This window comes from Peromyscus eremicus, chromosome 2, assembly GCF_949786415.1.
Source record: "Peromyscus eremicus chromosome 2, PerEre_H2_v1, whole genome shotgun sequence".
Classification (NCBI taxonomy): domain Eukaryota; kingdom Metazoa; phylum Chordata; class Mammalia; order Rodentia; family Cricetidae; genus Peromyscus; species Peromyscus eremicus.
Genome location: NC_081417.1, coordinates 151,951,364 through 151,972,248, shown reverse-complemented (window position 1 = coordinate 151,972,248; position 20,885 = coordinate 151,951,364). Strand labels below are relative to the sequence as shown.

Sequence of the window (20,885 nt, the reverse complement as noted above, 5' to 3'; positions counted from 1 at the left end):
GGCTGCACCCAAGAGTGGCTGGCCTGGAAGCCTTGCCATGTCTTTCCAGAGTACTCTCAGCCTGTCCCTGGACAGTCCCACCCATGCCGTTTGTGTGCTGGGCATGGAAATCACATTGGACATCAGTGGGTAAGGCTTCTGGGTGTCTAAAGGGGTTCCTGCAAGGGGTGGTCTGGGTAGAGGCCCCGTGCCCAGGAATCAGCTGAACTGGCTGGCCTCCAGGAATCTGGTTTGGTCTACGGGGGCCTTCCAGTCCCACTGCAGGAGACTACCTTACAGCTTTCCTCTGCTTCTCGCTCCTAAGAGCTCCCTTAGCTTTGACACAGTCGTGAGGAGTAGGTGAGGGGATGTTTTCCTTGTGGTTCTTGTATTTGCTTGCTCCGTGCGTGGAAGCTGAGGCCTGTATATAAAATGAAGATTTGGTTACTTGTGAGGTGTTGGTGGGAGGGTGAGGTTGGGGCTGGAAATCATCAGGAAGAATGAAGGTCACAGGGTAGGGGTGGTAAGAGAAAAGCTGAAGACATTAGGGCCCCCCAAACTCCACTGACCAGCAGGCCACTTCCTCAACCCCATAAGATGGATGAGGATTGGAGAGCTGTCCTCAAACCCTGTTAGGCTAGTGAGACCCTGTGCTTCTAATGTGCGTTGTCTCCGTCAAAACCAGGTGTGCCCCCGAGAACTGCCAGTCCTTCACCATCCGTGGCTCCCCCAGGATCCTGATCCACATCTCCAGCACAGTCATTACTGGGAAGGAGGATGCCGTGGTCTGGCGACCCATGAACAAACCCACAGAGGCACTGGTGAGGATGGTGTCACCCAGCCCCACTGTGGACGAGGACAAGGTGAGCCAGGGAGGGGAGAGGGCTGACCCTTACCTACCCAGGTGATCCCGGTGTGGAAGCCTGCAAGCCTAGCTGAAGCCCATTGGCAATAGGCCAGCTGCAGCTGTCTGTGGGCAGGGAACAAGACTCAGTGGGGGATGGGGAGTGGGTGGAACCTGCCCATCTATGTGTCTAGGGCAGGCAGTTTCCTGAGGCAGGTGAGCACTGGGCTTTGAGTAGGCTAGAACCAAGGTTGTAAACTGGACCTAATGGCGCGTGCTTATTAAGCCTAGTTAACCAGGAGGAGGATCAAAAGTGCAAGATCTACCTGGGCTGCAGAACAAGTTCAAGGCCAGCACAAGCAACTTCAGTGAGACTCTAGAAGTCCTAGGTGGTTGAGGCCCTCGGGCCAGCTCACAGTGGGCTGCTGGAAACTTAGATGGCTGGAGGACAAAGCCGAGGTCAAATGCCTAGACTCCACCTACCACTCTGGCCCTGGGCTCCTGCTCTCCACCCCTAACAGCTCCTCCCACTGTCTCCACAGGTGTTGGTCTCCTACTACTGTCCTGACACAGAGGTCCCCACGGCCACAGCTGTGCTGTACCTCACCGGCGTTGGTGAGTCTTGCTCCCTCTAGGAGCTGAAGCCCATCCAGACCTCCTCTGGAGAGCAGGGCAGACAGTGCCAAGCCAGGGGGAGACTCCTCATGTATAAAATGCCTCCTATTGGTTCCCTTGGGGTTCAGTCACTCCTCCCTTAATTTCCTGAGGATAACAGCAACCAGAATCTGCCTCCTTCCCCACTCGCACACTGACAGGTCTGGTACAAAATGCCTATGTCCTCACTGTGGATCTCTACCCTTAGCAACTTACTGGTGTAAGAAGGCCTTAACTCTCCGTGTGAGTGTGCACGAGGCCAGAGGGAGGGCATTAGGTGCCCCTGGACTGGAGTTACAGGTTGTTGTGATGTCTGATCATGCTGGGAACCGAACTTGGATCCTCTGGGAGAGAAGAGCTCCTCATAGCTGAGCCATCTCTCCAGCCCCATCTCCCAGCTGCTTCATAAAAAACCAGGTGGCCACTGTGTCCTCTCTGCCTTGACCCACTGCTATCAGACACACCTGTCATCCTTCTCTACACACGTCACCTGAACCATATCGAGATCCCTCTTTGATCTTTCCCAGGGCCTTTTGCAGAGCCCTTCACCCCCAGCTGGCCAAAGTGTTTCAGGTTCATGTAACTCTTCTATAGACTCCCAACACTGTCTCTACCCAGGCAGCCCCATAGATACATGAGTATTGCCTTCCCAACCTAGCTTATGTGTCTAACTTAATGGATCCTAAACTGATTTCTATCTACCCTGCCCCAAGCCTCTTCTTAAATTCTGTGTATGTGTTCATGTGCATCACATGGTAGACGCGGTCCTTGGGGTCAGAAGGGTGCTTGATCATCTTGAACTGTGGAGTTGGCAGGCAGGTGTGAGCTTCCATGTGGGTGCTGGGAATTGAAATTGGGTCTTCTACATGAGCATCCAGTCTTCCCGGGGTTGGCAGCTTCCCCCATCACAGCAGACATCGCTCCAGCCTTCTGGGTGTTCAGGCTCGTCACCTTGGTGTTGCCCTTAGTCCTCCAGGACTCCATGTCAGTCTAAATCTTAGTCCTCCAGGACTCCATGTCAGTCTAAATCTTAGACACTTTAAGTGTAGCTGGACTGCAAGGAGTCCTCGGCTCTGTCCAGACTGTCATCCTCGATTTTTGCCCAGGTCTTCAGTGGGACTCTTAGCATCTTGCCATTCTGTGGGTCCAGTTTTGATCCCGCAACTAGAGTGGTGTATCTTCAGAAAGACCTCAGCTGACAGGTTCCCAGGCTTTGAGCTGCTTCTGTAGGACCCGAATCAAATTCAAAGTCCTGACTGCTGCAAGCCCTCCATGAGTAGCCCAGCTACCCTCTGACGTACCTCTGACGAGAGTCTGGTTTTCTTGCCCCTTCTATTTTTGGCAGTAGTGGCTGCTTTGACCCTTGAACTTGGCACTTTGTACATATTTCCCATTCCTTCTGTACCTTGGACTCCAGATGTTAGATTTTTTTTTTTTTTTTTTTTTTTTTTTGCGCCTCTTTCAGGGCTTTGGGATGTTAATTTATAAGACTCCCTTGACTCCCTAAAGACAAACAGCCGGCTCCATTCCCTGGTCCTTGCACCCCCTGGCCCATGTTACTGTCAATGAACATATGTACTATCCTCTCCAGCCAACCTCTGTGCATACTTAAACACTGAACTCCAAAACGGCAGTCTTTACACACTGCTGTATCCCAAGCAGTCAGGCTTACTGTGGGCAGCGGGGCACCATGCCTACAGGTTGGGTGCTGAGGATGCAGCAGCAAGCCAGGGCCAGGCTCATGGCCCTGACCCTCCAGAAGGGGCAAGTGGCACTTCACACAAGATCTAGGAGCCAAGACTAAGGTAAAGTTGAAAGGAGCTGAGCTGAGTGGGAAGGGTCGGGCAGTGGGATGCCACGAGAAGGTAGTCCCCCAGGAAGGCTTTGGGCAGAAGCCTGGACCCTTAAGTTTCTGAGGAATTCTGTGTTGATCCTTGTGTGTCTTCAAGTTCAAAGATTTTTCTAGAAGGGTAAGGAGGTAGATTCCCTGTTGGAATTGCTTGGACGGAAGGTGAAAGGATGAGATCCTATCAGGATCTACGTCTGAGTGTGGATGGTGGGGGGAGATGGCCCCTTCCCTGACTTATTTGTGGGAACCAGCATGCCTATGGGGACGCTGGCTCACCAGGAGTGTCCAACCTGTGGCCCAATATAGCTATGGATACATTCCAATATAAAATCACACAAGAAAATTGAGTTGTGTTTTTCTTTCCTTTTTTTTTTTTTTTTTTTTTTTGTGTGTGTGTGTGTGTGTGTGTGTGTGTGTGTGTGTGACTAACTCATTGTGTGGATCTCAGCATGAATTTTGAAGATGCTGAACTTCTCAACATTAAGACACCGGGTTAGGCTTTCAACAGCATCAGAGGCTGGGCTTGCCCTGTGAGGACCACCAGAGCTTCTGGGTCCCATTAGCAGTGCAGGTGTCTGAGATCTCTCCCTTTCCTTCCAGAGGTCTCCCTAGAAGCAGACATCTACCGAGATGGACAGCTGGACATGCCAAGTGACAAGCAGGCCAAGGTGAGGCTTGCCTGGTCGAGGGAGCAAGGCAGGACCTTGGGGAGCCGTCTCTGACCCTCAGGCCTATTTTTATCTGACCTCCAGGGTGTCTTTAAGTTTCATTGCTACACAAGTCAAGGTCAATAAAATCGATTTCTGACTTACTGAAAAATAGCCAGGTGTGGTGGGAATGTGCCTTTCCAGCATCCATGAAGTAAAGCAGAAGCATCAGGCATTGAAGGCCATTCTTGGGAATTCCAAGCTAGCCTGGGCTATAGTAGATCCTGTCTCAGAACAAAACGAAGCCAGATGTGGTAGCCCCTGCCTGTCAAAGGCAGGATGGTGAGTTTGATGCCATCCTAGGCTTACATATCAAGACCTTTTCTCAAAACAAAATCAGTAGGCAGGTGTCCAGAGGCACAGGCCTGCTTATATAGCCGCTACAGCAGAGTTAGCTTTGCCACCCCTGGACCTCTGCTGGGGACACCTCTCTTGTAGCATGCCTCTGTCTCTGCATTCCTGAAACCTGCATTCAGCTTCCACTCACCCAGTCATCATCCTCAAACTCTGTCCCCTGGGTCCCCAGGACTGTGAGGACAAAGCTCTGCATATGAGAAGCAGAGGGTTTGCTTGTCTCTTTCCTGCCTCAATGTCCCTGTCCTTTGCAGAAAAGATGGGTGTGGGGCCCGAATGGCTGGGGAGCCATCCTGCTTGTCAACTGTAATCCTGGCGACACAGGCGAGTCTGAAAAGACCAGTGATCAGGACAAGTGTAAAGGTACACCCTTCCGACGTCCCCACCTCTGCCACGCTCTGGCCATTCCTTAGCACACATGCAGGTCACAGCCAATTCCTCGGATGATCAAGTCTCTTTTCATAGGTCAGGAGTGTATTATTCCATAGGGGAGCATTTGCCTAACATGTACAAAGGCCCTGGGTGACATTACTGGCATACCAAAGGGTTTTATGCCTTGAAGCTGTATGGGAGGCCACATGGTTTCATACAAAGATGTGTGTACAGCTTTTAAAAGAATTATTCATAAGCCAGGCGTGGTGGCACATCCTTTAATCCCAGCACTTGGGAGGCAGAAGCAGGCAGATCTGAGTTCAAGGCTATCCTGGTCTAGAGTGAGTTCCAGGACAGTCAGGGCTACACAGGGAAACCCTGTCTCAAAAAATTGATTCATTGCATGTGTTGGAGTCCTTGAAGTCAGAGGACAACAGATCTCCTGGAACTGGAATTCACAATTGGTTGTAAGCTACTTGAAATGGATGCTAGGAGCCAAACCCAGATCCTTTGGAAGAGTAGCAAGTGCTCTTAACCACAAAGGCAACTTTCCAGGTCCTCTGCATGTGTTTTGAGACAAAGATCTCATGTAGCCCAGGCTGGCCTTGAACTTCTGATTATCTTGTGTCTACCTCCTATGAGAATTACAAATGTTTCACCACACCAATTATATATAGTGCTAGGGACTGGATACTGAGGCTTTGTGCATGCTAGGCAAACACTATCAGCTAAGCTACATCCTCAGTCCCCATGAAGAGTCTTAATCAGACAACCCATTACTTCCTGGCTATGAATGAGCCTCATTTTGCCATGGGGGGTGGCGAGGATAGAGATGAGATGTTGACCTCACAAGATGGTGAGAACTCTTGATCCCATAAAAGGGGTGTGGGAACCCCTCTACAGTGAGCAGGAGGTGCCTTCAGGCTGAGGACCCTGGAGCATCCCAGGAGCCAGAGGATCTCGGATAAGCCTTAAAGCCAGACATGATAGCTCACACCTGTCATGCCAGCACCTGGGAGGCTGAGGCAGGGGAATCGCTGTGCTCAGCCAGCCTGGACTACTAAGCAAGACTCGATGCAACTTCCCCCTATCCCTGCTGCTCGCTTTCCTGTCCCAGAGCCTGGCCCGAGCCTGTGTCTGTCCTTTTTTGTCCAGCAATACAGAACCTCTCTCAAATGACTCTGACTGTGGAGGGCCCCCACGCTGTCCTTAAGAACTACTGGCTGATCCTCCATACTTCCAAGGAAGAGTCGAGCAAGGCAAAAGTCTACTGGCTCCAGAGTAAGTCTCAACCCTACACCACCTCTAACAGGGTGCCCAGAATCTAGAGTTGCGGGTCACAGGCTGTGTGGCCAGATCTATGTTGCAGGGACTGTCTGGCTGACACCTTTACCAGACAGTTAACTTGTATATACTACCATGGGTTAGCCAATCCATCTAGATATGGGGATGATGGTGCCTAGCTTCAGGATTCTCTTGGCTGGAAATGGAGAAATACATTTGAACTGATGGGATGCCTTATAAATATCTCCAAGTAACTCCTGCTAGGAGGATCTATCTTTGAAAAACTTAAATTTGTGTGTGGGTGTCTTGCCTACATGTATGTCTATGCACTGTGTGTGCCTGGCGATTAGAGGTCCACAAGAGGGTGTGAGGTTCTCTGGAACCGGAGTTAGATGGTTGTGAGCCTGCAATGTGAGTGCTGGAAATCTAACCCGGGCCTTCTGGAAGGAGTGTCCAGTGCTCTTTACCACTGAGCCATCTCTCTAGTCTGGAACTACTGTAACCCAAGACCCCTTATAGTAAACCTTTGGGATCTAGTGGCTCAGAAGCTGGAGTGGCAGTCATCATGGTGCACCCGTGTGGCACCCCGTCCCCTGCTCACTCCCCAGCAGGCAAGTGGCATGTGCTGTTTGCTCTCCAGGTTGATCGAAAGCCTGGGGAAAGGGATCAAGTGGCCTGGGGTGGGAGTGGGGGGTGCTGGTTTTTTCCCATAACTGGCCTGGTTTAATTAGGAGTGGTAAGAGGACCCAGGTGGTTATTGACACCAGGGAGAAGCTTGGTAGCTCGGCTGATTGGGAGTCTAGCTACTACAAAGACAACCTGATATGTGACCAGCCACCTTCAGGGTCTCTCGTGTGGTTTACTCTTGACCTAAAACTGAAATTGGCTTCATGGTAGCGGTGGCAGGACTCACACTCGAGGTGCCTCCTGAGATGTCTCTGGAGGGGTCATCCATCCATTATGTGGATGGCCAACATCTGGTGGGGTTGTTAAGCACATCTCTGCATGCTGAGTGTCTCAACCTTTAGGGACTCCTACAATTCTTCCCAAAGGTCAGATTTGTGAGTTCAAGTAAACGCCCTACCTCATTAAAAGTGAACACCTGAGTATGGGCTCTCTGAGTTCTGACTCCCGGTGTGCTTGTCCTAAGCCTTCAAGAGGATGTTGGTGCTGAGGCTGGGGAGATACCTCGGTCAGTAAAGCACTTGTAATCATGAATTATCTGAGTTCAGGATGTTGGTGCTGAGGCTGGGGAGATACCTCGGTCAGTAAAGCACTTGTAATCATGAATTATCTGAGTTCAGATGCCAGCACACATCTAGGTGAGGTGTGCATCTGGAACCCCATAGCTGGGGGTGGTGGATGGCAGAATCTTGGACTTGTTGACCAGCCACTTTAGTTCAATTGATAAGGTCCTGGTTCAGTGAAGGAGACCTTGTCTCAAGTAAGGTTATTGAGGACGCCTATGTCAGCCTCTGATCTCTACATGCATGTGCACACACTTGTAAATACAGTTTGGTGCATTAAGTGAACCTTAACAGTGCTGGCGATCGCAGAGCCCTCGGCTCTGATGTTGAGAATGGATCATAAGCCTGCTGTGTTTGCCCACCTGGAACGCCGATAGCAACCAGACAGCTCCAGGAGCCGCTCACCCCTTCTCTCTCCTAGAAGGTGCCGCCACCAGTACCTATGAACTGGTAGTAGGACCTGGCAAGCCCTTCCATGTCCTGGCTCCCTTTGAGAACCGAGGGAAAGAGACCTTCTACATAGAGGCCATAGAGTTCCCATCTGCCAGCTTCACAGGCCTGATTTCCTTCTCCGTCTCCCTAGTGGAAAAGTCTCATGACCAAGTATGTCCCTGGGTCAGCGAGGATCCTTGGGCTTGGTGGGGGGAGAGCTATGGGTGCTAGGCAGGACACCCACGTATGGCTCTCAGTACAGCTGCGGGGGGGGGGGGGGGGATGTTCCAGAAAGCTGTGGAAGGTAGTGGGCTCTAGTGGATGGGTTAAGATGAACAGCTGCAGACCCCAGGGGGTGCTAGGGAGAAGGGGGCAGATGGAGCCAGGTCTCCATGGAGACCTGTCATACATTGCAGTTGATCCCAGAGATGCCGCTATACAAAGATACAGTGATGTTCCGGGTTGCTCCTTACATCTTCACTCCTAGCACCCAGATGCCTCTCGAGCTTTATCTGTGCAGGTAAGAGTTCCTGAGGCCACCTGGGGAGGGTGTCTCACTAGCATCCTCTCTTCTGTCCGTGCTGGCCGGGAGACCCAAGAAATAAGGTCTTTGGAGAGTTGCATAGGATGTCAACATAAACACTGGGTCTGGGACTGGACTAGAATCCGGGTGAGGACACTTTCCAATTGTGACTCGCTGGTACCATCAACTCTTGAGGGTCCAGTTACTAAATTGGATGTCTTGACATCACCTTCAAATGTCACTTTGTGCCCAAGGAAAGGATGTCCACTGTAGATCCACAAGTGTTGGTGTTCTCTATGAAAACTAAAATACCAAGTTTTTCCAAGTGTGGTGTGGGGCATACCTTGAACCCCAGCACTCGGGTGACAGAGGCAGGCCAAGTCTGAGTTTGGGGCCAGCCTGGTCTGCAAAGCAAGTTCCAGGACACTGTAGTAATAAGACCTTGTCTCAAAAAACCCCACCCAGGTGTCCAGATGTCCCCCCATCCCCACGCCCCACAGATAGATGACCTCATTGGCCATCTTGAGATGACCTCATTGGCCATCTTGAGCTGCCTTGTTTCTAGCAGTCCTCATGGGGAGCAGTCATCCCATGGTTTGGGTAGAGGAGCCCATACAAGGATAGAATAAAGAGCGTGTGTGTACACAGGCTGATCAAAAGGTGTGAACAGGGTTGGACTGCCACTAGTTAGTTACCAGCATAGTCTAGGCAGAAAAAGTCCAAGCCAGTGACCTATACTGAGGTAGGGGACAGCGGCTCCGTTTACTTTGCGGGCAGAATGTGGCCCTCTCCCTTCCCTTGCCCCTGGGACCTGGAGTGTGACTGTTGCGAGGACCTTGAGGAAATCACAGTGGGCTTCTCTCTTGCGGCAGGGCGCTGCAGCTGCAGGGCTTTGTGGACACAGTGATAAGACTGAGTGAGAAGAGCAATGTGCAGGTGGCATCTGTGTATGAGGACCCCTGTCGCCAGGGCAAATGGCTCCAGGTAACTGACACCCCGACCTGGGATGCTCCAGCTGTGGAGGAACAGCAGAGGGGCTCGACACATGCCACAAGATGACCTTAACACAGTGAGCCAGCACACCACCAAAGCTTGTCAGATCAATCTAGAGTCTAGTCCCCCTTCTTCCAGATGCTAGGCATGTTTCGAGGTCAGTTGGAGACCTCGGTTGCAGGTGTTGGAGCTGGGCTGTGAGTCTGGGCTTGTGTCTGGCCTGACGGCAGAGCCGGAGCTGGCTTGGCTTTGGTTCTGGAGAATCCTTCTGTTCCAGGCATATCTGAGCTCTTACTGGAGGCTGTCGTACCAGCGGGGGCTAGAGATGAGTAAGGACAGGTACCCTCCGGCCAGGCCCGAGCTCTGAGTGCTGAGAAAGAGAAAGGGGACAGACGGGACAGCCCTTAAGCAGGTCATTTAGGTTGCTTGAGGAAACCTTCAGTGGGGGTCATAAGACGGGAGCCACCAGCTCTACAGGCGTCAGTGCCATTGACAGAAGTCGCAATGGGTGTGCTTGGAGGAACAAGGAGGGATGGGGGCAGGTAGAAGTTGCACCATGGAATAAGAGACCCTTTCAGCAAAGCACAGAAGCCAACTCAAACCAAGGTGGAGTTGACACTTGAAAGGTACAAACCAGAATTGAAAGGTCAAGGGTTAGCGATATAGCTCAGAGTGCCTGCCTAGTATAGAGTCCCAAGTTCAATTCCCAGCATCCTGTAAAACTGGGTGCGAGGTGGTGCATACCTGTAATCCCAGCACTTGGAGACAAGAGAGGGAAAAACTGAATTCAAAGCCAGCCCTCAGCTACATAGTAACTTTAAAGGCTACATGAGAAGCTGTCTCAAAAGACACCCCGCCCTGATCTACACACCAAAAGTCTCTTCAGCCAAGATGCAGAGAACTTTGTTGGGGGTGGAGGGAGCCTGGCTAGAAGGCCTCACAGGGCAGGGCAGAGAGCATGTTGACTGCTTGTAGGTACCAGAAACAATCGACTTGCTCTGCTTTCAAAACTTGAGAAGACCTGTCAATGGGTTGCCGGTAGCGGGGTGGAATTCTCAGTCTTAAACTGGAAGGTGGGATGTGTTGGGCAAAGCCTCTGGGAAGGTTTTGAGGGCTGAGCAGGAGCTGACCAGGCTTCTCTCTGGCTGCTCCCAGGGAGTAGTATAGCAGATGAAGCAGCTGGTGAAGAAAATGAACTACCATTTTTGTCTCCCCCAGGATGAAATGGCTTTCTGCTACACTCAGGCTCCTCACAAGACGGTGTCCTTGATTTTCGACACCCCTCGGGTTTCCAATATGGAAGAGTTCCCCATAAAATACTCACTGGTGAGGGGCTGGGCTGTGTTCTGACTATAGTGAACCTCTAAGGCCTGGTGTTGAGCCGGGATGATGGGATGCTGGGGGCAGGGGTCCTAGGTGGCCTCTGGGGGAGGGGGGGGATAGATGTGCATGTTCCTGCCAGTCAGGAGTGAGATGAAACCTACATCCAGTTCTTCCTATATAACACTCTTCCCCATTGGGTCTCCTCCTAGAGCCCTGGAGTTGGCTACCTGACCCACCAAACCGAAGACCACAGAGTGGCTAGCCTGGATTCCATCGGGAACCTGATAGTATCCCCACCAGTCAAGGCTCAAGGCAAAGACTACCCGCTAGGCAGGGTCCTCATTGGTGGCAGCTTTTACCCCAGGTGAGCTAGACCAGCTGGCAGGTGACGAGCTGTCAGTCTGGTCGCAGAAATTCAGTTCCCCTCAGCACACTGCTCTGCATTCTTTTTGACACTGAAGGGTACTTGAGCCTTTGGTTTGGGTAAGACTGGAGTTAGAAAAAGCAAGCCTGGGGGCGGGGCTAAGGATGTGGCACAGTTAGAGAGCTTACCTAGCAAGCAGGAGGCCCTAGATTTAGTTCTATCCCTGACTCCTGCCTCTATGGATTTGAGAGCAGCCTGAGCTACGTGGGACCCTGTCTCAAAGTAAAAACTTCCAAAAAAAAAAAACTTCTTTGATTTCCCGGGTTTAAACCAACTGGGTTGGTGGACTGTTAAGCCCTCAAAACATGGGTTTGGGTTGACGATCTTAACTCTAAAACCGGGTGATCCTGTAGTCCAGGGCTCAGTCAATTAGGATTACGGGATTTGTGCTTAAGCTAGGTCACAGTAAGGGCTACTGCAAACACACCCCTTCCTAAGTTTTGTGTGGATGAGTGCCACAGCACACATTGTGACCAAGACAACCTGTAGGAATCAGTTCTCTATGTGGGTCCTAGGGATTCAGTTCGGGTCCCCAGGCCTGGCGACAAGTGCTCTTATCTTCTGAGCCAATTCGTTGGCACGGAGTAAGGAATCTGCTGCCCTACCTATTGGCAAAAGCAGTCCATAGCCTGGAGGTGGCCTGATTGTCAGTGTATGGTGGGCAGCTGCCCTAGGCCACGGCATCTCAAAGGCTGCTCTCTCCCTCTCTCCCCCAGCTCCGAGGGCCGGGACATGAGCAAGGCCCTGCGTGACTTCGTGTGTGCCCAGCAGGTGCAGGCCCCTGTGGAGCTCTTCTCAGACTGGCTGATGACCGGCCACATGGACGAGTTCATGTGCTTTGTCCCTGTAAATGACAAATATGACGAGGGCAAGGTTTGTACTGGGGCTGGAGAGGGTGCGTCTGCTGGAGACCCCAGGGGCCCCGGCACATGCAGGTGACTCTGGTCTCCTTTCCCAGGGCTTCCGCCTCCTGCTGGCCAGCCCCAGTGCCTGCTATGAGCTGTTTGAACAGAAGCAGAAGGAAGGCTATGGGGATGCGAACCTGTTTGATGAGGTCAGACCAGACCAGCTCATTTCTAATGGTAAAGTGACTTTTCTTAGGGCCCTTTTGTTTTTCGAGATGGTTTCTCTGTGTAGCCCTGGCTGTCCTGGAACTTCCCTCTGTAGGCCAGGCTGGCCTCGAACTCAGATCCGCCTGTCTGTGCCTCCTGAGTGCTGGGATTAAAAGCGTAAGCCACCACCACCTGGCCACCTAGTACCTTCTCGAGCAGTTCCCAACTTGTGAGTCGAGACCCGGGTGGGAGTGGGGGTGGGGGGTGGGTGAACAACCCTTTCACGGGAGTCGAATATCAGATATCCTGCATATCAGATATCCTGTATTTCAGATATTTACATTATGATTCCTAATGGTAGCCAAATTACAGTTATGAAGTCACTAGAAAAATTAGTATGAAGTAGCAATAAAATAATTCTGTGGTCGGGGATCACCACAACATGAGGAATTATTAGAGGAGCGCAGCAGCATTAGGAAGATTGAGAACCACTGGTCTAGTCTTCATTTACCACCCTTGGTAGAGAGCGCACAGGAAATCCTAAGAGGAGGTGGGATGGCCATTGTTGGGACACCTCACACCAGGAGGGGGGCACCCTACGATCCAGGCAGACCTGAGGTTCCAGGCTGCAGTGAAGTGGCTCCACTGGCCCCAACTGGTGATGCTGTATGACCTCCATGAGGGGCCACAGGCTTTAGTGGCCCTGACACTTCAGGTCTCCCCTTAAGGAAACACAGGAGGACCGGCAAAGGTGTGCCCCAGGCCACATTCTGACCTAAACATGAGGGGAACACGAAGGGACTGACTTTCTCCAGGAAGGTGGGGGCGTCGGGACGGTCTCTCGACCTGGGTTAGAGACTCGGGGTACCACGCCTCTCCTGAGCAACATTCTGTGATAGGGTCCAGGAATACCTTCTTGTCACAGGGTGAGAGGTCATGGGATGCATACTAGAAAGCAAAGGTGTCACTCCTGGGCTGGAACCTGAGGATCGGAGTTAAGCTGTTGACCACAGCTAGAAGGCTCCTGGTACCCACTTAGGGGGTAGCGCAGCACAGCTGTACAGAGTTGGTGTCCAGCTGAGCCGAGTCGGGGCTGATATCACCACACTGAAGTACTCTGAGCTTGCTTTCTCTCGAGCCACAGACAGTGGCTAGGGGCAGTAGATCTTGCCTGGGTTTTCTGGTGTTGTGTATCTTGGCCAGCACCAGATGTAGGATACTAGACCCAGGTGTGGTCCCTGAGCCTGACAATACAGTCACTGGTCCGAGGATGCCCCAGTGGCTGGGTCACGCTGGGCACTGATCTGCCCCCTGCCTGGCCTCTTTGCTTCCCACAGGGAGGGAGTCCAGAACCATCTCTCAAGTCCTGGCTGATGAGAACTTGCGAAAGCAGAATGATTACGTGGAGGTAAAGGCCTGAGATAGGAGACTGTCCCCAAGAAGGTGCTGATCCTACTGGGGATGGAGGCAGCTGCCAGCCCCAGATACAGATCTCAGGGGTGCAGTGGGGTGCTCTGGCCACTGGGTCCTTACTACTCTTAGACCAAGAACATCCAATGCCACAGTACACTGGTGCCCTGGTCTCTGCAGAAGCCGCTGAGGGCCACTTGCCCTGGCAGGGTGGGTATCAGATGAGTCCAGGGTAGGTGGTTTGATCTTTCAAGATGGAGCTGGATACCAAGGGTGTTGGCGTCAGCAGGGAAGTGTCCAAGGCAGGTATGCTGAGTAGGCAGGAGTGGCTGCTTAGATCTGAGGGAAGGACCTGAAGACTTCTGTGTGCCCCTGCCCCACTCTGCGCATGTGTGCTTCCTCTCCCCTCCCTCACCCCTGCCCCCCTGAAGGACTAGTGGCCACCCAGCACAGACTAGTGAGGGATCCTGGCCCTCCTGCACCCCAGCCTTTTCTCTGAATTCACTTTACCTTCGGACTACTATACTATGTGGTAAGGAAAGGCTTGCATGGCCCACCAGGGCTCCTAGCTCATGGGATTTGAGCTAGATAGAAACTGCTCCAAGGCCTTTTCTGGATTTGTGTAGAAACAAGCAGGGCTCAGCTCCTTCCTGATAATGATGTTCGCATCCCCGTCTCTCCCTGCCTTCCCTGTGGTACAGAAATGCATTAGCCTGAACCGCACCCTCCTGAAGAAGGAACTGGGCCTGACGGACAAAGACATCATTGCCATCCCACAGCTCTTCTGCCTGGAGCTGCTGACAAACGTCCCCTCCAACCAACAGAGCACAAAACTCTTCGCAAGGCCGTACTTTCCTGACATGGTGAGGGCTACTGGGCATGCCTGGTTCCAACAGTCTGCTTGGCCTTGCAGGCCAGGGTGCTGGATTGCATCAGATGGGTGTGGCCTGAAATGGGAGCCTGATGTAGCCCCCAGGTTCAGGTGCATAGTACCAAAGCTGCTATGAAAGGGTTAAAGATGGGGGGGGTGTCAATGAACAAAGCTGAGCATGAAAGTCTGGATTACTGGAGCCCCCTGGGTCTCAAAGCTGGCAGGGATAGGGTACACAGACAAAAATATGGTAAGCCACCAAGGTTAGCTGCTGGTCAGAGAATTCATGTTTTTCAGAGAAACATTGGCAGGCACTAGAAAACTAAGCAAAAATATTGATTTCACTGAGATATTGATTGATACCTACATAGACACAGACTTAGGTCTGGCCAACCTTAAGGAGTGATGTGTGGGTTTTCCCTGTATCTAATTCTATGTGCCACCCCACCCCCAGGATGGGCAGGGAAAGCTTTTCAGGGCTCTGATCCTGCCTGACCCTAGTTCTAACTGTCTTAACAGCTGCAGATGATTGTGTTGGGCAGGAATCTAGGGATCCCCAAGCCCTTTGGGCCCCTAATCAAGGGCACCTGCTGCCTGGAAGAGAGAGTCTGTAACTTACTGGAGCCCCTGGGTCTCAAGTGCACCTTCATTGATGACTTCGAATGCTACCTGACCAACATGGGAGACACCTGTGCCTGTATTATTATCCACCGGGTGCCGTTTGCATTCAAGTGGTGGAAGATGATCCCTTAAACCCTGGGCCCGGGGGCTGCCGCCTCTGCCCCAGAGTGAACGGCCTTTACCATAAAGCAGTTATGGCATGTGATTCCTGGTGCACTGGGTTGAAGGGGAATGGGGAGCTGGAACGGTCTTTAGACAAACCTAACTGCAGAGGAAATAAAATAAGGTGTTCTGAATGCATCTTATAGAATCTGCCTTACTTTGGAGAAGGAAGGGGCTGCTGAGGGAGCTTGCCCCACTTGGATGGGATGTGGCCCCCAAGTCGCTGTTCCTTCTGAGTTTATAAAGGGAAACACAGCTGGACTTAGCCAAATGCTTTGGATTGAAGCCCTAAGCCACACCCATCTATACTCCGGGCTGGAGGAGGGAGAAGGGGCCCTTAACACCTGGCCTGCACTAGAGGAGACCGGCCGAAGTGGAGTTGGCATCCTGCTGGCAGGCGGCTGGCCCCAACAGATGGACGCTCAGCTTTCCTTATCTGTCCAGTGGTGTGAGGGATAAAGATAGCTGTGTCAGCCTGTACAGGCTCCCAAAGCCTGTAGTCCCCACTCAAGTGTCCTGTCTCACTGCCTCTGTCAAGGGCAAACAGCAGAGGGGTTCAGAAGTCTGGTACCCTCTGGGGCTCTCACTGTGCTCAGGACTGGGCCCCTTGAGACCTTGGCAAACCTAAAGAGTGGTTCTCATCCCATGTGAGTTGGGGGCAGAGCTGGGTCTGGAGGCAGCAATGACTCCCACACTCCCAAGGGTTGTGTAGGTAGCATGGGTACGTGACCTTGCTTGTCTGATGGAGCAGTGGGAGCAGGGCCTTATCCCAGGCTGGCCTGAAGCTTCCTGCCCTGCATCACTATCCTACAGTATAGGTGTGACTGAACAGCTGTAGCTTGGGGGTGCCATTGCTGGACCCCAAAGTTTAGGGTCTCAAGTGGGCGCCCCAAGAACCCAGACTCCAGTCCAGTTGATGCAACAGCATGAGTATTTAAGGCTTCTGTTCAGAAGGGCTCCTCTGCTCTCAAGAGCAAGAATCGCATCTTACTGCAGCCCCATAAGGGCTTTTAAGGGAATAACCCACAAAACCCACAAAATTACAGTTCCCATATAATTTCATGGCCTGATCACAGGGTGATCATAGAGTGGGTGCAGTCACGTCCACATGCACATTCTTCCTCAAGGGGGGGGCGGGTATCAGGACAGGAGTGGAGTTTACACAAAGGTCACAGTGGTCCTTCCTGGAACACCTGCAACTATCCCAGTCACAGTTGAGCACATCTCTTAACAGAAATCTTTTTACATTGTTATATTGTTACAGGGGTGATTGAGAAGTGGCTGAGTCAGGTGGCCCTTGGAACTAGTTTTCTTTTTAGTTCCTTATTTCCTGGGGCTTGGGGGGTGTAAGCCTGAAGGGCTAGGGTCTTTCACCATTTGGTAACCTCAACCTATTAAGGGGAGGGGGGTCTACTGCCCCGCAGATCTGCTCAGGGCTAGGTATGGATTTGAATTTGCCAGCTGTTCTGGTCTTGGTGACAGTTTATCTTGCCCAATTTGTATTCACTAAATCCAAGTTTACAGTTGACACTACAGAGGACTTTGTGGCTGTGGTCCCTACTCTACTCAAGACAGTAACTCCCGAAGTGGAGGTTGTGGGTCTGAGGGTAAATGGTCCCCTAAGTCTACTTCCATTTCCAGATGGTTGGTTGTAGATTCATCTCTAGAGTCGGGGAAGGCCTGAGCCCAGGAGGGGGAATAGCACTTGCCTGCCCTGGCAAACTTCTTTCCTGGGGGGGGGGGGGGGACTCACCTACCTCTGCTAAGGTCCCTGACCAAACTTGCAGGCCCCCCAGGAGCCCTGGCAGGCTCAGCTTGGCCCCTAGACTCCAGCAGCATGGTCTTTGGTACATCTGCTAGAAGCCATCTACCATGGCCTGCCTCTCAGACACCTACAGAAGTGGAGTCTCAAAACTGGACACAAGAGTTCCCTGAGAGAGGCCTCCCGGTTCCTAAGAGTTGCCTCAGGTCTGGCTTATGAATGGCCAATTCTGACAAGGCCAATGATTACTTGGCATCATGCTTACATGTTCTTAGTCAAGAAATGCACCTTGCACCTGCCTAAAGGTTCCATTGCCAAGTCCTCACCAGATTGGGGGGGGGGGGTACTGAGGAGGACTCAGGCTAGCTAGAAGACCCTAGAATGAACCCAGTTCAATGAGTCCTCTGGGCAGGGAGATCATCCCAAGACCCACTGTGCCCTGAACCTATAGCCCTCACGGTCCATCTACAACTCGGGACTCCACTGCCCAACTTAACGGTGGCGTGGATGAGAAAGTTGAGGTTGATAATCCAAAACCACTTATGTGACACCCCCCACCACCACCACCTCTGGAAGGCTTTTTTTTGAGACAGGGTCTCATGTTGCCCAGTCCAGCCTTGAACTCCCTACGTAGCCAAAAATGACCTTGAGGGCAGATGAGAAGGCTCAGCAGGTCAATCTTAAGTTTGGCCCCTGGGCCCCACAAGTGGAACAAGATTCCCACATCATCATGGGTTATTCCACATGTATGTAGGTGCAAACGCCAACACTTTGAAATCCTGATCTTCTTGCCTCTGCCTTCCAAGTGCTGGCATGTGTGTGACTGTGGCTAACAGTGAAAATGTAGCCGGGCGGTGGTGGTGCATGCCTTAAATCCTAGCGCTCCGGAGGAAGAGGCAGGTGGATTCCTATGAGTTGGAGGCCAGCCTGGTCTACAAAGCGAGTTCCAGGACAGCCGGAGCTGTTACACAGAGAAACTCTGTCTCAGAAAACCTACCAAACGGTGGGAATGTAACACAGCGCTCTGGTGTGCTGAACAAACACTCCAACTAAACGACAGGCCGAGCCAAAACTCTTAGACGGCACCAGGCCCAGACCTCGGGACTCCCGCTTCCTGGAGACCTTTAGGGAAGGGCTGGAGCAGTGTGGGGTTAGAGCATTGGCTGCTCTTCCAGAGGACCCAGATTTGAGTCTCAGCACCCACATGGTGGCTCATGTCCAATTCTAGTTCCAGGAGCTCCATCTTCTGGCCTCTGGGCATGAAGGTAAAACACCCACACATATAGTAATAAGATTTTAAGCCTGGATTAACTGTCATCTTTGCCTGCCTCTGCTGACCTGGCGCCTACACCAATGCCTGGACTCCAAAGCTATTGCCTCTCTGTCTAGTGACTGGACAAGGCCGTTCCATAGGCCTCTCCAACACTGCAGTCCACCGGGAACACCTCTCTTCCCAACAGGAGCAAGCGTGTGACGGCAGGTCATCTGGGGCCCGTGTCCTCAGCCTAAGGAGCTCCAGTGACAGGAGGGCTCAGGAGGCTGCTGGCCTCTCCAGACAGCTTCACTACCAGCAATCAGCATGGCCTGCACCGGGTCAGCTTGTAAAAGTCGGGATGGTCTCTCTTCAGCTCTGCAGCAAAAGCCTTTCCAGAGGGTGGCTGGGGGAAGTGACTACAGCCTTTCAGCAGGGGTCTCAGCACAGGTCTCCCCAGAATTGCCCCCCTTCCCTGTGGTTAAGCTCCTCACATGACTACAACTCCTTTCCTCTCTAAAGCAGGAACAATGACCTAACTAACCTTGACAGTTGGTGCACACTGCAGTGACAGCCAGGATGTGCGGGGGGGGGGGGGGGGGGGGGGGGCCGGGGGGGGGACAAAGGACCTCCGTCCAACCAGTCCTGTGCCCTGAGACAAAAGGCTGACCTCTCAGCGCCCCCTGGTGGGCCAATGGCCAAACTGACAAGGCCAGGTACCCTCAGATCTCTTGTGAAGTTTGGGGGTGCTGACTTAAGGCGGGGTTGCGTTCTGATAGACCCCTCATAGGGCTAGGGTGGATGGAACTCGCTGTGAGAGTGCTTACACATCTAGGTTTGATCCCCAGGACCAAAACCCAAAAAAGTCCAAGTTGAAAACATCTTAGGTCAACACTTGAGTGTGGTGACTCTCACACCTTTACTCCCAGCACCTGGAAAGCAAAGGCAGGTAGATCTGGGTTCAAGGCCAACCTAGTGTACACAGCAAATTCCAGGCCAGAGAAAGCTACATAGTGAGACCCTGTCTAAACAAGTCAGCAAAACCCAAACCCACATCTACCACACCTAACCCCAAGACAGAAACAGGCAGCCATCTTCATGCTCAGCATGCTCCCAGTAAGTGCTGGGCTAACTTTACCGTGAGGGCTGACATGTCTCACATATGCTGGGCACTGGAAAGGTGGGAGCAGGAAGCCAGCTTGAACTACGTGAGACCACGTTCCAACCAACCAAAAAACAACTCCTGAGCTGGGTCAGAACCTCTGTAGCCACTCCTGGTAAGGAAGCCTCCGGCTGTTGTCAACACTGGACTTCACTTCAGCATCATCCCTTAGGGCATCTGACTCTGCAACTCTCTAGCCCAGGATGGCTCAAGAAGCTTCCTAGGGGCTTTCACCCTCTTTAGACACTTAAAAAATCATTATGTAGAGTGTTCTGCCCGCATATACCCCTGCATACCAGAAGAGGGCACCAGATCTCATTACAGATGGTAGTAAGCCACCATGTGGGGGCAGGGATTGGAACTCAGGACCTCCGGAAGAGCAGCCAGTACTCTTTGGACACTTACGGGGCACGTGCACAGGGCTGAGGATGCAGTCCATACTATTGAAGAGGAAACACGAGAGCCGAGGCAGAGTAAACAATGATGCCGTTTATTTAAAATGTTTACTCCAAGAAATATATATATAAAAAAAAAAAATAAGACAATTAACAGCACTAAACCAGGCACCTTCAACCGAATCACATCATCCTCGCTTGTTCCCTTCATACTACCCTCTTGTTGATGACCGGAAGACTTCAGGAGCCCACGGGCGGCCAGAGCAGTTCCCACCATCCCCCTGTTCTAAAGGCGTTTCCCAGTGGAAAAGCTCAGGTGGACATTTTAGCCTAAAGGAAGGGGTTATGGCTGGGCTCAAGGGTCTCTCCCTAGAAGATATTTTAACTCACTCCCCCATGCCCCCTTCCCCCTGCTCTATCCAGAGGGGCTGATTGCTGGGTTTAGTTTGCTCCCTGGAAAGATGAGCCCAGCTCAGCTCAGGTGTCCTCAGCCCTCTTGGTGACCATACAACTCCAGGAAACCTCCAGGACAGAAGGAGCAGACACTGAGCGGCAGGCACTAGGCAGAGAGAGACCAGGGAGGGCTCAGGCGGCACATGGAAGCGAGGGGTGGTGTCTGGGGTGACCTGGACAAAGCAGGTTAGTTTTGGGGAAGCAATGCCACTGCGGAAGCTTGTCCCCGGACTGACTCTAGTCAGACACATGATGGGACACAGTGGGAACTCGGATCCGTTCCCGCCAGGCCAAGGCACTGGCCGAGACAGACACACCTTGCAAAGCCAGAGCTGCTGGAGAGCTGGGGCAGGAAGAAAGCATCGACTAGACCATTTTTGGCATTTTAACACAGAGACAGTAACAAGCGTCACAATAGCAAAAGCGAAACCATAAATTTGAAGACCAGAATTAACTTTCCCATCCACCCAGCCTCACACTTCAATCCTTCTCCCCTCCTCCCCCAGAGCACCACTGAACTAAACCTAGTTAAAGCAGCCAAAACAGCCCAGACCCTCTGGAAACCAGGGGCCCCAGCCCGAGCTGCCACCACACTCGGGTCCAGTGAGGAGGGATCCGGGAAAGGCACCTCGGAACTCAGCCGCAAAGTCACTACCAGGATGGGCTCGGGCAGAGGGCACTTGTGGGGATGTGGGTGGCAGTCACAGCATCTGCGCTGACACGCGGGACAGGGGATTTCGGCAGGAATCCCAACTATTTG

General features: G+C 52.3%; 1 protein-coding gene across 1 annotated transcript; it reads left to right on the top strand.

Annotated features, from left to right (window-relative positions):
* Window positions 1-37: 37 nt before the first annotated feature.
* On the top strand, window positions 38-15,071 carry Padi6 (peptidyl arginine deiminase 6). The gene is made up of 16 exons (XM_059256236.1): window positions 38-129; window positions 665-842; window positions 1,366-1,438; window positions 3,927-3,994; window positions 4,642-4,750; window positions 5,915-6,040; window positions 7,712-7,893; window positions 8,139-8,242; window positions 9,118-9,229; window positions 10,457-10,564; window positions 10,771-10,925; window positions 11,702-11,858; window positions 11,944-12,067; window positions 13,375-13,445; window positions 14,149-14,310; window positions 14,838-15,071. The coding sequence occupies exons 1-16, from the start codon at window positions 38-40 to the stop codon at window positions 15,069-15,071; spliced, it is 2,055 nt and encodes a 684-aa protein (XP_059112219.1).
* The last annotated feature ends 5,814 nt before the right edge of the window (window positions 15,072-20,885 follow it).

Bases quoted from the DNA above. Each gene is read 5' to 3' on its own strand.
- Padi6 (XM_059256236.1), top strand. From the start codon at position 38: ATGTCTTTCCAGAGTACTCTCAGCCTGTCCCTGGACAGTCCCACCCAT. The intron at 3,995-4,641 runs GTGAGGCTTGCC...TGTCCTTTGCAG, and splicing joins CAAGTGACAAGCAGGCCAAG to AAAAGATGGGTGTGGGGCCC. The intron at 11,859-11,943 runs GTTTGTACTGGG...CTCCTTTCCCAG, and splicing joins ACAAATATGACGAGGGCAAG to GGCTTCCGCCTCCTGCTGGC.